This window comes from Cariama cristata, unplaced genomic scaffold, assembly GCF_000690535.1.
Source record: "Cariama cristata isolate BGI_N322 unplaced genomic scaffold, ASM69053v1 scaffold15582, whole genome shotgun sequence".
NCBI lineage: Eukaryota > Metazoa > Chordata > Aves > Cariamiformes > Cariamidae > Cariama > Cariama cristata.
Window position 1 is genome coordinate 13,016 of NW_009602258.1, and position 13,904 is coordinate 26,919.

The following is a 13,904-nucleotide window of genomic DNA, read 5'->3' on the forward strand; positions in this document are numbered from 1 at the left end:
TCTTGCTCATCCCTACAGCTTCCAGTTGTCAGCAGTGGAGATCTGCAGGTTAGCACACATATAATTCCCTCCATGGCTCAGTGTCAGCACTTTTGGGTGGCTGGTGTGAAAGGGGCCAGTACCTCACTCTAGTTTCTCAGGGCAGGGATTTCCTTCTCCCATAACCCATGTGAATACAGCCAGGATGAGAGCAACACAATGAATGGAGGAGCATGAAGGAGCCTCCAGCGCTGCCTGGTACCTGGCTCTGCTGGGGTCTTCTGCATGCTTGCATGGTGGCTAGAGAAAGGATTTCTTGCTTCAGAGGTTTCAGTCACAGCCCACCAGTGTCCCACTTCCCTTGGCACGGGGCATTTCAGAGGCTGCTTGTCAGAGGGGCAGGCAGGGATGCAAGGTGCACACAAAACCTTTTAGGAAGTGGTTGACCTCCTCTCCCTTCTCCTTGGTGCAGGCCTTCAGGTTGTCCTGAACTCCATCATCAAGGCCATGGTGCCCCTGCTCCACATCGCCCTGCTGGTCCTCTTCATGATCATCATCTATGCCATTGTCGGGCAAGAGCTCTTCAAGGGCAAGATGCACAAGACCTGCTACTACCTCGGCACAGGTGGGGCTGTGGCAGGGCAGCACTATGGGAGAGATGTCTCTGTGTGGATGCCGTGGGGGTCACAGTGGTTCTTTGGGGAGCAGAAAGCCTGGTCTTGCCAGCATCAGGCCTGGGAGTGTGGCAGGACCAAAGGATGTTTGGTACAGCACACAGCTGGGTGATGGTACCTGGTGTGAAGGGGGTGATGAAAGGGACCCTTTTTGGAAAGTTTCTGCAGGAGGCTGAGAGGTGCTGGGATCTGCTCTACTTGGCCTGACCTGCTGCTCACACCACGACTTTCCCCCTCAGATGTGATTGCCACGGTGGCATCAGAGAAGCCAGCCCCATGCACCGGCTCTGGCCACGGGCGACACTGCACCATAAATGGCACTGAATGCCGAAGCGGCTGGCCAGGGCCCAACAACGGCATCACTCACTTCGATAACTTTGGCTTTGCTATGCTGACTGTCTATCAGTGCATCACCATGGAGGGCTGGACCGAAGTCCTCTACTGGGTAGGCTCTAGCAGCTTCAGCTTGGTGCCCAGTTCAGCAGAGTTGACTGCTGGTCCTGCCTCAGAGCAGGGAATTCCCTCCAGGACACAGGACCGTGTCGCAGGGCTAGGTCTCTCTGCCAGTGAGAGACATTCTTCCCCTACCAAGCTTTGTACTCCCATAACGCACCAGGCCTGTCTTCTGCATCTCTGCAGGCACTGTCCAAGCTGTCCTTGCTCTCCAGATAGACAGGAGGGTGCTCCAGCTCCCACATTTGTGAAGGGGTACAGGCCAGGCACAGCAAGGGCTGGGTGGTGGATGTTTCTCCAGCAAAACCCCATGTTTTGTAGTCCTTGGGAGACTGTCTTGCTGAGGCTTAGGCATGGGGATGATGTTTAAATCTGCTCCCAAAATGCTTGGGTCTGGCTTTACCTTTGCTAAAACCAGATGCAGAGTCATAAGGAGACAGGGCTCAGAGTCAGGTTTATCTGCTACCATCCCAAGCACTCACTCTAGGGGGGGCAAAGCTCCCAGAGGCTGTTGAAGGCGCCATAAGGGGAGACAGACAGCAGACAGTGTGTTCAGAATGCTTCATCTGCCTCTCTCCTTGCCAGGTAAATGATGCCATTGGGAATGAATGGCCCTGGATCTACTTCGTCAGCCTTATCTTGCTTGGCTCCTTCTTCGTTCTCAACCTGGTGCTGGGGGTGCTCAGCGGGTAAGTGCCACCCTGTCCTTTCTCTTTGCCAGCAGATCAGTGAGCGTGATCAGAGTGTGGACATTGACTGGTTTTAACTATACAAGAAGAAAACCTGGAAAAATTTCTATTCCTTTTCCTCTTCCATTCTTCTTTTTTTTTTTTTTTTTGCATGCTTAGAAACCCTGAGCCTTGAGTTACTTTTTGTGTTAGCGTCCGTGACCATCTGAGTTAGCTCAACACCTAACACAGAAATCATCTTTTCCCTATAGCACAAGCAGCTGTCAGCAAACACAGCTGTGGAGCACATTATTAGGTGTTTGTAATGTGGTCTGTCAGGGCTCACAGCAGCAGAAGCCGAGCAGGGAGCTCAAAGCAGCAATCCTTACCCCATGGCTGTAGGTTGAGACACTCATTCTCACTGATACCCACGGCACTGCCATCCTGTTGTGAGCACACACAATTTCCTTATGGCCAACTTAAGGAGAACACCTTTGATATGAATGCAAGGGAGCCAAGAGAATTATTGTTAGTCTAATTAATGCTTCAACAGTTTCATCCAAATACAACAATAAGCTATCATCAGTCTGGTTACAATGATCATAACACTTCTATGCCAAATAACTCAATTAGTGCTATTCCCATAGTAGTACAGTTAAAGCTGCTATGCACAAAATATCTCTGGTGAGATGCTCAACCTACTATGCGTTGCTATGGTGAGGTGCCAGCATCCCGATTTTGTTGCTGGGAAGTGTGTGTTGTCCTAGTGGGTGAGGTGGTGCTTTTCTCCTTGGTTCTGTGTAGGCTCAAGGTGGTTTTTTATACGTTTCAATCCTCTGTGTGCAAGTGGATCTCACTCATCATCTCTGTTAGTTCACAGGGTTAGTTATACCCTGATTACTTAGATTTGTTAGTCCTCTTCTATGGCAAGAACATACAACTGCACAAGGTTAAAACAAATTGGGTATTAATATAACTGAAACAAGCTCAAAACCACAAGACTGACCACAGGCACCTGACCCTTGCATGAAGTTGACTGTAACAGCACGATGAGATGGACAATAGTCATCTGATCCTAGAGTAAGTTGCAGCCACAGAGAAGCTTCTGAAATATTTTTGCAAATATAGCTAAATTATGGTTGAGATCAGGAAAATCCAGACAAGGCCTGACAAGTCCTGAGGCCTATTATTAACACATAACAACACCAGATTGGCTGGGCAGCAGATGTATTGTCCTGCCAGATACCAGAAGAGAAAAGAAATTAATTTAAAAAGAATGAGAAGAGTGGGACCCCTTGCCTTGGCAGACCTGTCTTTTCCATGTTACTGTGAAAAGAGCGTCCCGTTTACTTGCCATGTCATGAGCTCACCTTCCTCACATGGAGAGCTTGGGGCAGCTTTCTGCCTTCAGATGGGTAAGACTCCGCTTGCTCTAACCTTTAGTAGGGCTGGAGAACTCCCACAGCCTCCAACATCTAGCTTTAGTTGGCCTGTCCAACCACAGCATCCTGTAGCAAGGAGCTCCCAAAATGCAGCCAGTGGTGGGGAAGAAACCCTGCCTGCCATCAGACATCAGGTGATGATCTCCCCATGATCTTGCATCATGGAACAGGGTCAAGAAAGAGGAAAGTCACTAGAGCAATCTAGTGGTAGCACTAGGTGGTAGGGTACTTCAGGCTTTTGTCTTTCTACAAGGACTGGCCTGGCACAGGGCTGTGGTACCTGACCACCACACTGTCCCCCTCCTGAGTCACACTCTGCTGCTTGCCTTGTCCCAGCGAGTTCACCAAAGAGCGTGAGAAGGCCAAGTCACGGGGCACGTTTCAGAAACTGCGGGAGAAGCAGCAGCTGGAGGAGGATCTGAAGGGCTACATGGACTGGATCACCCACGCTGAGGTCATGGACAGTGAGCGGGCCAGGGTACAAGGTACCAGCTCTGCTTGGTCAAAGACCTTTAGCATGAAGGTTGGGTTCCTAACACTGACCGTCCTAGAGAGGCAGGGTAGAGACCTTTGGAGAAGTCACAAAGACTCCTTTTGCTTGAAAACCTGTGAAACAAAATGCTTTGACTTCTGCAGAAGAGTTTCCTTCCTTTTTTTCTTTTCTTTCCTGAATAGTTTTATTGAGTCTGACCCAATCTAGCAATAACTTGGCCCTTATGGTAAATCTCCACCTCAACCACTGTATTTAATATTTGCAGACTACTAGCAAGGCCTAGGTCTCCTTTGGCAAAATCCACTTGAAATGGCCATGAGAAGTCATGAGGAGCATGTGGACTTTTGTGTGTAGGGGCAGAGTGCAGGGTTACTAGCTTGCACACTAACAGATGCATGAATTTCTTGCCATTGCTTGACAATTTTAAGGGATTAGAAGTGGCTCAGGAAGGAGGTGAATATACAGGCATCTAGCCAAAGGCTCAGCAAGGCCTGGGCAGCTCTGCCACTGAGCTGCTATATCTGCTATGCCACCCTGCCTAGTGAAATAACTTTTGATGCCTCAAGCTGAGTGATACATGTGTGCAAAGAGCCTTGGGAAACAGTGGGAAAGACAAAACATCTCTTCCACACTTGTGGCTGGTGCTCTTACAAACCTCCTGTTGTTCAGCATTTGCTCAGATCACAACTGACCCCAGTTTTCTCCGTGCTGGGAGTGTCTCACACGGAGGGAGCCTATGTACACACTGCTGTCTCTTCAGGCTGTCTCTCTGGGTTGCTGCTACTCTTGCAGCATAGTCTACAAGAGTAGACTATGTCATACACCTACAACACAGGTGTTCCTGGTGCCTCCTACTTGGTTTGCACCTGACACTCAAAACCTTCTGCCCAAACTCTCACTGCTGTCTCCCTGGGATGGCATTTCTTGATTTCACTTCTGATGGGGAAGCTCTTCCTGATGTGCTCCTGGAGGAGGTTCCTTCCCACATGTTCTTCCCAAGGGCTCCAAGGAAAGCCTGGGATGTTGTTCCCTCCTTAGGTATGATGCCATCGGATGAAGGGGGCTCAGAGACAGAGAGCTTGTATGAAATTGAGGGCATGAACAAGTGGATTCTCTACTTGTAAGTATGCACTGGTTGAACCATCTGTTTCTCTGCATGTGGGCTTGAACAGTCTCGCGCTTGCTGTCCTGGCTGGACCAGGTTTTCTTGTCAGCCACGAGTTTCTGAGGGAGAGCCAGGGGCAGTGTGCTCAGGAAGAGGTGCAAACATTGCAGACAGCAAACAGGGAATTTTGCTCCAGTACTGGCAAAAAGCCACTTCAAGGTGAACAACCTCTTCACTTTGGGACCAGGCTCCGAGCATCTTCTCATGGCCCATGCAGCATGTGTCGTGATTTAGGAGCTGGGCCTGTAGCAGCCAACCAGAGGTGTCTGTAGGCCAAAAAGGAGCCAGGAAGAGTTTGTGTGAATGAACTGCAATGCCTGAATGAATGCACCAAATACCATGGGCAGGGTTATGTTCCTCAGCCCTTTTCAGGAGAGGCCTCTGAAGAAAGGAGCAGGGGTGTCTTTGCTCTGCAGTCTGCAGGCACAGGCCCGGGCTGGGCAAGACCCCCTGGCTGGCCTTGTTGACCCTTTGACCATCTCTCCAGCCGTCAGTGGAGGCGTTGGAACCGAATATTTCGTAGGAAGTGCAGGGATGTGGTGAAGTCCAAGTTCTTCTACTGGCTCGTCATCCTGCTGGTGGCACTGAACACCCTCTCCATCGCCTCTGAGCATCACCTCCAGCCAGAATGGCTGACACAGGTGCAAGGTGAGCAAAAAACTTGAGGGACACCCTGCTGCCCTGTAGATACGCGTGAACTCTTACTGTGCATGCACAGCTGCACTGGTATGGCACAGGGGCTGTTAGACACATGCAAGACTTGCTCGTGCACACAAACACAGCCTGCACACTAGTGTGTGTACACCATCCCCACTGAACTGTCACACATCTGCACTTTGAACGTGTGTGGTGCATACAGTTATACATGCACAGCATATGTATTCTTAGGGACATGGGTTTGGATGGTGAACACACATAGAGTGTATACATTTACATCCATACATGCATAGTACACATAAACACACATTGCATGCGCTCCCGCAGTACAGTCATATACATTTATGCATGCAGTCACACTACCTGCAGACATGCAAACACACACAGACACATGGAATACAGCTATACACACGTATACACAGCTCAGTCACGTGTATGCGCACACAGGCACAGCCCAGTACACATGCACACACTGCATGGACTCACATGCACAGTACAGCTGCACTCTAACACGTACAGCCACATCACCCTTCTCATCTTCCTCTCCTGTGTGCTCCCTGAAAAACAGCATTTGGTGCAGCTCAGGGCTTGGTGGGCAGCGAAGGAAGGTGAGCAGCACTGCCCTCCTTCCCTTCCTGCTATGCCATGCTGAGATTAAGAGGTCCATGCTCTGATGAACTGGATCTCCCACCCCAGACAATGCCAACCGGGTGCTGCTAGCACTCTTTGTGGCTGAGATGCTGCTGAAGATGTATGCGCTGGGCCTGCGCCAGTACTTCATGTCACTCTTCAACCGCTTCGACTGCTTCGTGGTGTGTGCGGGGATCTTGGAGACCATCCTGGTGGAGCTCGGCACCTTATCACCCCTGGGCATCTCTGTGCTGCGTTGCATCCGGCTTCTCCGCATCTTCAAGATCACCAGGTTGGGAAGGGAGCAATGTGGGTGCTGGCGGCTGACAGTTCCCAGGCATCACTGGCCTTTTCCCTGGGAAGGGCTGCAACATGAGCAGAGCTGGTAGCCTCTGGATGGAGGAACAAGGCCAAGCTGGGAATTTCTGTCTCCAGGACATGGTCTGGGAGTGGTGAAGAGGACAGAGCAGGGCTTTCTGGAAGTCTCTTGGGGGTCCCTCTCTCACTCGGGGTTTTGGGGTGTTGTAAACAGGGGTGCTGTGGGCCAGGACTCCTGGCTTCTCTTGCTGGCACCAACTCACTGTGCATTCATCTCCCTTCCCTATCCTGCCTGCTGGTGCCCTGTGCAGGCAGCAGGGTGCCTTGCCTGTGACACCATTCCGGGAGCTTCATTTCCACCTCCTGAGGCCTGGCTGGAGCAGTCCCAGTGCCCAGCCTGTGCATGTTGCTGGTTCAGAGCCCCCCTTGCTGGGCTGCTGGCACATCCCTCTGGGCCAGGCGGTCTGTTCCCTGCACCTCCCTGGTCCTACCCACAGCCTTCCCCGCTCCTTCACCTCCTGCGCACTCACTCCAGTCTCTCCTCTCCTTAGGTACTGGACATCCCTGAGCAACCTGGTGGCCTCCCTGCTCAATTCGGTCCGCTCCATTGCCTCTCTGCTCCTCCTCCTCTTCCTCTTCATCATTGTCTTTGCACTGCTGGGCATGCAGCTCTTTGGGGGCAAGTTTGACTTCGAGGACATGGAAGTGCGGCGCAGCACGTTCGACAACTTCCCCCAGGCCCTCATCAGTGTCTTCCAGGTAGGGGTCTGTGGGAAGTGCAGCAGGGGGATGGAGAACAGGGTGCTGGGAGTCTTGCCTGAGCCCTGGGTCTGCTGGCAAGAGCTGGGGCTCAGAGAGATGTGGGTTTGTGGGAGGTGATGTGACTTTGAGGCAGGAGCAGGGAATTGCAATTGGGGTCACGAGCAGTAGTGCAGGTTCAGGGCTGAGCAGGGAGATGGGATTTTGCTGTGGGGCTGTGGGGGCTGTGAGGGTTTGGGGCTGGAGCCAGGAGGGCAGGATCAAGCTGTGGGGTCCTGCCATGCTCTGCTGTGGGGGCTCCTGGGTTCCTGTTTCTGCTTTCCTCCTAGATCCTGACCGGAGAGGACTGGAATTCAATCATGTACAATGGGATCATGGCCTATGGGGGCCCATCCTTTCCTGGCATGCTCGTCTGCATCTTCTTCATCATCCTCTTTGTCTGTGGGAACTGTATCCTCAGCCTACAAAGCCAGGCCCCTGTTCCCAGCCCCATAGCATCAGCTAGGGAGGACTGTGAAGAAGGGGAGGGGAGGGCTTCCTTAACCTTTTCAGTGCTTGCCTTAAGCTTTTCAGTTCTGAACAGCAGGGGAACAAACCACAGGCTTCAGGGATTGCATTCGTGGTGGCTGGGATCTGGAGTCTGGAGGAAAGCACACACGTTTGGATGACCAACAGGCATAGATTCAGCCACCAGTCGATGCAGTAACAAGACCGAGCTGGATGGACTGAGCTAAGGCAGAGAGAGGGCAGCCAGCCAGACCTCAGTACTCACAAGAATGGGTGCAGGGTTAGGGTTCACTCGCCAGGATTAACTCAAGGGCTTAACTCCAGGAAATTTTCTCAGGGCACTCTGGAGACCATGGACAGCCCTGGCTACATCCTCCAAACGGGAACCAATTTCATATCCTTAGCACTGTCCCTCCAGATATCCTCCTCAATGTCTTCCTGGCCATTGCGGTTGATAACCTGGCCGAGGCTGAGAGCCTGACCTTAGCCCAGAAGGCCAAAGCAGAGGAACGCAAGCGTCGGAAAATGTCCAGGTGGGTGCTGCAGTCCCTGGCAGTGGGAGCTCCCAAACCAGGTGCTTTGGTGTGAGGGGACAGAATGGCATTGCCCATACCCCTGCCCAGGGTTCAGTTCTTGCTCTCCCCTCCTCTCTGCTCAGAGGTTACCCAGAGAAGTCTGAAGATGAGAAGCAGATGCTGGCAAAGAAGCTTGAGCAGAAAGCAAAGGGAGAAGGGATTCCCACAACAGCCAAGGTCAGTGCTGGTGGGGCTGGGCCTTGGGTTGCTCCTGGTGAGGAACCAGACTCCTCCTCCCACCAGCCAGGACTAAGAAAGGCTTAGAGGCAGCCTGGGTCTGGACTCCTCTGGGCCAGAACCACTCCTCGCCTTAGCATCCTCTGGTGATGGCAGCTCTCTGGGCCCAGACAGGACTTGTTGCCTGGTCAAACAGGTCCATTGCTCGGGATTCTTTTCCTCTGATTCATTTCCTTGGCCACAGACAGATGTCAGTGGTTGAGATGGGCTGGTGTACACCAGTGAGGAGGGCAGCAGAGCAGGTCAGCGTCATCCCAGACCTCCATTATGGCCACACCAGCACCCTCTGTATGCAAAACCCTCTATTCAGCTGTGCTGACTGTGTGCTGCGCTGCCTTTTATAAGCATCTGGCCAGCAGCTACTTCCATTTCCACCTTCCAGAGATGCCCCATGGGAACTCACCCAGGAGTCACCCCATGTCTTACTCCACCTGTGGTATAGGTGCATGGCCCCTGGCTCCTGCCCGGCACACATTCCCCTGTCCCATCCTCTTGGTATTGTTCTTTGCTCAGATTGCGGCATCCCTGAGGTGTTTCCCCTCACCCTGCTCCATCCTGGGCCAGGACTCCATGTACTTGGTGCTGTATGGGCCAAATGCAGAGACGCTGCTTGCCCCACATGGCTTCCAAGATGATAGGGTCTGGCCAACATGCAACATTTGGCAGTAATACTGGCACACGCAACTGCATGTCCTCTCTGTCTCTCTGTTGTTTCAGTTAAAAGTGGATGAATTTGAATCCAATGTCAATGAGATCAAAGACCCCTACCCTTCTGCAGATTTCCCAGGTAAGACTTGTCCCTGGCAGGGCAACAGGAAAAGTGAGGAGGCACTGCAGAGGGATGATGCCAGAACCCTGGCTGTGTGAGCAGTGAAGGATGTGGTGACCCTCCACCAGCCTCGGAGTACTGAGGTCCTTCTGGCGCAGATGTCAAATGATGATCACAGGATCAGGGAGTTGTCCATAAGGTAACATTCCCTCTCCCTCTCTGGGTGATTATTTCCTTTTCCTTCCTCGTGGCCACCCTGCAGGTGACGATGAGGAAGATGAGCCTGAAATCCCCCTGAGTCCTCGGCCACGTCCCCTTGCCGAGCTACAACTGAAAGAGAAGGCCGTGCCCATGCCTGAAGCCAGCTCTTTCTTCATCTTCAGCCCAACCAACAAGTAGGCACTGACCCTTCTCCCTGCCTTGTAGAGCCAGGCCTGGCCTGGGTACCTCTGGCACTGACCCTTCCTAGTGAGGTCCTACTTGTGCGTAACAGCCAGCTCTGAAGGCAGCCAGCTCACTGGGAAAAGTCTTCTCTGTGGAAGGGCTGGCACAGACATCCCTTCACTACTAGGGCCTTCCTGTCCCCAGCGTTTAGCCATAACCCTCTTCCAGGCTACCATGGCCCTATCTGATGTCCCTCTGACCCCTTGCATCATCTCATGCCATTTCTGTCCCTGGCAGGTTTCGGATGCTGTGCCACAGAATTGTCAACGCCACCTGGTTCACCAACTTCATCCTGCTGTTCATTCTACTCAGCAGCATCTCACTGGCAGCTGAGGATCCCATCCGGGCTGAGTCTTTCCGCAACCAGGTGCCCATGTAGCTGTGGAGGGTTGGGATGGGTGGGGGAGACCTCATGGAGACCCCCAGCTCCCCAGTAAGCAGAGAGCTCCTTGCCAGACATCATGCCTAGGCAAATAGCTGTGATTTCATCCCTGCCTCTGGGAGGGTGATACACTCTGGGAGGAGCAGCTGGTTGTGCTTTCCATGCACAGCTAGGACAAGTTTTTACTGCTGCATGTCTCAGTTTACTTCTGGGTGAAGTGATCCACCTGACACAGCGTGCAAGATTACCTTGGTTCAAGGCTGCGGTGGCTTATTGGGGATAGTGACATCCTGTGAGGTGGCAAACTGGTGTGTGCAGCACCCCGAAACGTGGCTGGCGTGGAGCAGTGATAGCCACAGGTCTAGCCACATGAAGCACAAATGGGTCTGCACTCGTGCAGTGTCTGGCAGGGGACTGGTGGGTCTCACATGAGACAGCTTCCCAGGGCATTCAGTGCTTTTGGGGATCAGATGCTTTCAGGTGAACCAGGTCAAGCCTCACTCACTTGGAAACTGAGAACTTTGTCGCAGGCTGCAGGTTGGATCATGCACTGGCAAAAATCAGCAGAGCTGAGGGAAGTTCAGGAGTCTTCTTGGCACTGGGTTTGCAGGCTCTGTTGAGCTAGATGGGCTCCACTGTCCACAGAGTGGAGGGCAAAACCACAATGCCAGGATGTTTGAACACACTGGAGCATTTCCCATGTCACCCAAATCTCATCCAGTTCTGGTGCTTCTGTCCCCAGATTCTCGGATACTTTGACATTGGTTTCACCTCTGTCTTCACAGTCGAAATCATCTTGAAGGTGAGTCCCTCTTCCCTGTGGTCCTGGCCACGCGCATGACTCAGCACGTGGGTCTAGACTGTACTGACCATGGGCACTCATGCTCTTTGGGTGCAAGCTCGAGGTCTCAGCAAGGAGAAGGTGCCAGTGAGCCTCACATCCCCTGAGTTCATGCAGTCCAGGTAGTGCATGACCTGGCCCAGAGGCCACGTGTCCCCTCCAGTGGGGTCAGACAGCCAGGTCAGCTGTGCTGTGACACAAGGACAGATGGGTCATGGCACCAGCATTTTTGTTCTGACATGCCCTTAAGAAAAACTTTGAGAAAGCAATGGAAATCTGTGGAGTAAAACAGTAATTCAGGCAACTGCTGCATGTTACTCCTACTCCGAGTCTCTTTACTCTTCTCCTCTTTAATTTGCTGAATGGCTGGGAAGTGTTTTGTCTCTGGCCAGTGCAGTACAGAGGATTTCCAGCTGAAGTCAGCTTCCTGCCTGGCTGCAGAGGTGGAGGTCTGAGCAGGATACAGTCCCCAGGCCATGGAGCTGTGAGAAGCCCCTCGTGCCTTGTCTGCCCCAGGGCTGCGGAGGGACCATGCCCCTGAGCCCCACCTGGCCTCTATCCTAACTCCTTCTGCTCCCCAGATGACAGCCTATGGTGCTTTCCTGCACAAAGGCTCCTTCTGCAGGAACTCTTTCAATATCCTCGACTTGCTGGTGGTCGCTGTCTCACTCATCTCCATGGGAATCGAGTAAGGACCTCCACGCTTCGCGGGGTGGGCACTGGTCTGTTAAGGCTGGCAGGGCAGCTGGGGTGCTGCAGCTCTCTGTTCTGGATGGAGAAGGAGCAGCCAGCCCAAGGGCTGGGCATTAGCCCATATGTTGGTGTCCATAAAGTCATGCTTAGAGGGACAGGGCATGGACAACTGGGAGGCAGGGAGGCAAACTCCTTGAGTGTCAAAGGTGAAGATCTGGGTAGGAAATCAATTTGGAGCTGCTTTCCCTGGCTGCCAGTGGCATATGTGGGGTGATGGCTTAGTGACATCTGCATGTCTCTGCCATCCATTGCCCATCCCCCTGATCCCAGCCTGGCCTCTGTGGCTGCTTGGTGGGGCTGTGCCAGGCTGGCCTGGGCAAGGGCATCGCCCCATCTCAGCTCTGTCTTCCTCCTCAGGTCCAGTACCATCTCAGTGGTGAAGATCCTCCGGGTGCTGAGAGTGCTGAGGCCTCTGCGAGCCATTAACAGGGCAAAGGGGCTGAAGGTAAGAGGGAGGCAGGGGGTCTTCAGCCAATGGGAGTCCTCATGGGAGGTTATGTGGCAAGCATCATGACCTGAGGGGTTTCCAGGCCTAGGAACCCAATTCCCACTCCCTGTCTGTGGAAGGGGTCTCCCCCATCCCACTGCTCTCGGCAGACTCCCGCCCTTGCTGGGGGAAAAAACACGTCAGGGGCTTGCCCCAGGCTTGCTCACGTGTGCACTGTCCTTGACCTCCGCAGCACGTGGTCCAGTGCGTATTCGTGGCCATCAAGACTATCGGTAACATTGTGATCGTCACGACATTGCTGCAGTTCATGTTTGCCTGCATTGGGGTCCAGCTCTTCAAGGTGAGAGGTGTCTCAGAAGAGCAGACATTCTGCTTAGGCACATCCTGGGCAAACCCTTCTAGTCATAGCCCTTGGGAATGGTGTCTCCCGACGTTGAGGTCAGCACAGGCTGTGCTCTCTGTGGTCTGCAAGAAGACCTGACTGCACCAGACCTCCTGGCAGAAGGGCTTGCAGTGGGAGGAGGGCAGAAAACACTCAAGATATTGTCAGGTCCAGACAGCACATGTGAAGATGCCTCGCTTCACTTAGTGCCTCAGTTTCCCCTTTCTGAGCAGCAAGTGCTTCTGACTTCCTCTGCACTTTGAATGCAAAATGTTTCCTTTTTCACAGCACCGCTCTTACTCTCCAGGCCTTGGCTGCTCCAAGGCAGAGCTGGCCCTGGCTGAGCTGAGCTTTATTCTAATAATAGAGCTTAAATTCCCAGCTGATGTGGGGACAGCTTTGAGGACACCCTGCAGACTGAGCAGACCTATCAACATAACTAACTTTTAGTTAATTCTAAGGTTACTGCTTTCTTCTCTGTTTTCCAGATAGCTGGCTCCCAGATAGAATGAGCTAGATAGCCCTCAGCTCAGGGCCCTGGAAGATTTATTCCCATCGCTAGGCAACATTTACTTGTTGAACCCAGGGTCTACCATGGTTCCTGAAACACCCTATGAACTGGGTTTTGTTGGCATGCAGAGTGGGGAAGCCAGTGGTGGTGTGAGACAGAGGCCAGAGTCAGCACAGAGGCAGGGTGGGGACTGACTGTGGGCTGTGAAAAAGTCCTAACTCCCCAGGGCTTCTGAAGTCACAGGAAAATTGTAACCTTTTCTGATCTTTGTTAAATGCAGGGCAAGTTCTATAGATGCACAGATCCATCCAAGATGACAGAGAAGGAGTGCCGGTAAGAGCTCTCTGCGGCTCAGCCCCAGCAGGGCAGTGGCCAGGGATGGGAGAGGTGTGTGTGGCAGGGCCCACTTGTGTTCCTGCGTGGGGATGTTGCATCCAAAAAAAGGAACTGAGGTCTCGTGCTGTTGTCCCTCACCTTGGGGTAAATCAGAAACAAGCACAGGGCTATCCTCCCCTCCCAGGGACCAAAGAGCCCTGGGCCAGCGCGGCAGTGGGTGGGCTGAAGGGGACCCTGCCCAGTGAGCACTGCATCCCTTCTGCTGCAGGGGTTATTTCATCAACTACGTGGACGGGGATCCCACGCAGATTGAGCTACAGGAGCGTGTCTGGTTGCACAGCAACTTCCACTTCGACAACGTCTTCTCAGCCATGATGTCGCTTTTCACTGTCTCCACCTTCGAGGGCTGGCCAGAGTGAGTCTGGCTGTATGCTGGGCCTGCCAAGGGATGAGTCTATACTGGGAGCAGGTCACTGGCACA

At 52.9% G+C, this 13,904-nt stretch overlaps 1 protein-coding gene across 1 annotated transcript in view; it reads left to right on the forward strand.

Moving 5' to 3' along the window:
• CACNA1S (calcium channel, voltage-dependent, L type, alpha 1S subunit) overlaps positions 1-13,904 on the forward strand; it is a gene marked incomplete at its 5' end in the record, with an annotated part of 42,985 nt that overhangs the window by 10,217 nt on the left and 18,864 nt on the right. The window contains 20 exons of the mRNA XM_009694690.1: positions 452-604; positions 893-1,098; positions 1,692-1,795; positions 3,553-3,701; positions 4,748-4,829; positions 5,362-5,522; positions 6,228-6,453; positions 7,031-7,238; positions 7,568-7,688; positions 8,164-8,278; positions 8,404-8,497; positions 9,275-9,344; positions 9,589-9,721; positions 10,008-10,137; positions 10,895-10,954; positions 11,575-11,681; positions 12,104-12,191; positions 12,427-12,534; positions 13,368-13,420; positions 13,692-13,838. Coding sequence (XP_009692992.1) covers positions 452-604; positions 893-1,098; positions 1,692-1,795; positions 3,553-3,701; positions 4,748-4,829; positions 5,362-5,522; positions 6,228-6,453; positions 7,031-7,238; positions 7,568-7,688; positions 8,164-8,278; positions 8,404-8,497; positions 9,275-9,344; positions 9,589-9,721; positions 10,008-10,137; positions 10,895-10,954; positions 11,575-11,681; positions 12,104-12,191; positions 12,427-12,534; positions 13,368-13,420; positions 13,692-13,838 — 2,515 coding nt within the window. The remainder of the gene's footprint in view (positions 1-451; positions 605-892; positions 1,099-1,691; positions 1,796-3,552; positions 3,702-4,747; positions 4,830-5,361; positions 5,523-6,227; positions 6,454-7,030; positions 7,239-7,567; positions 7,689-8,163; positions 8,279-8,403; positions 8,498-9,274; positions 9,345-9,588; positions 9,722-10,007; positions 10,138-10,894; positions 10,955-11,574; positions 11,682-12,103; positions 12,192-12,426; positions 12,535-13,367; positions 13,421-13,691; positions 13,839-13,904) is intronic.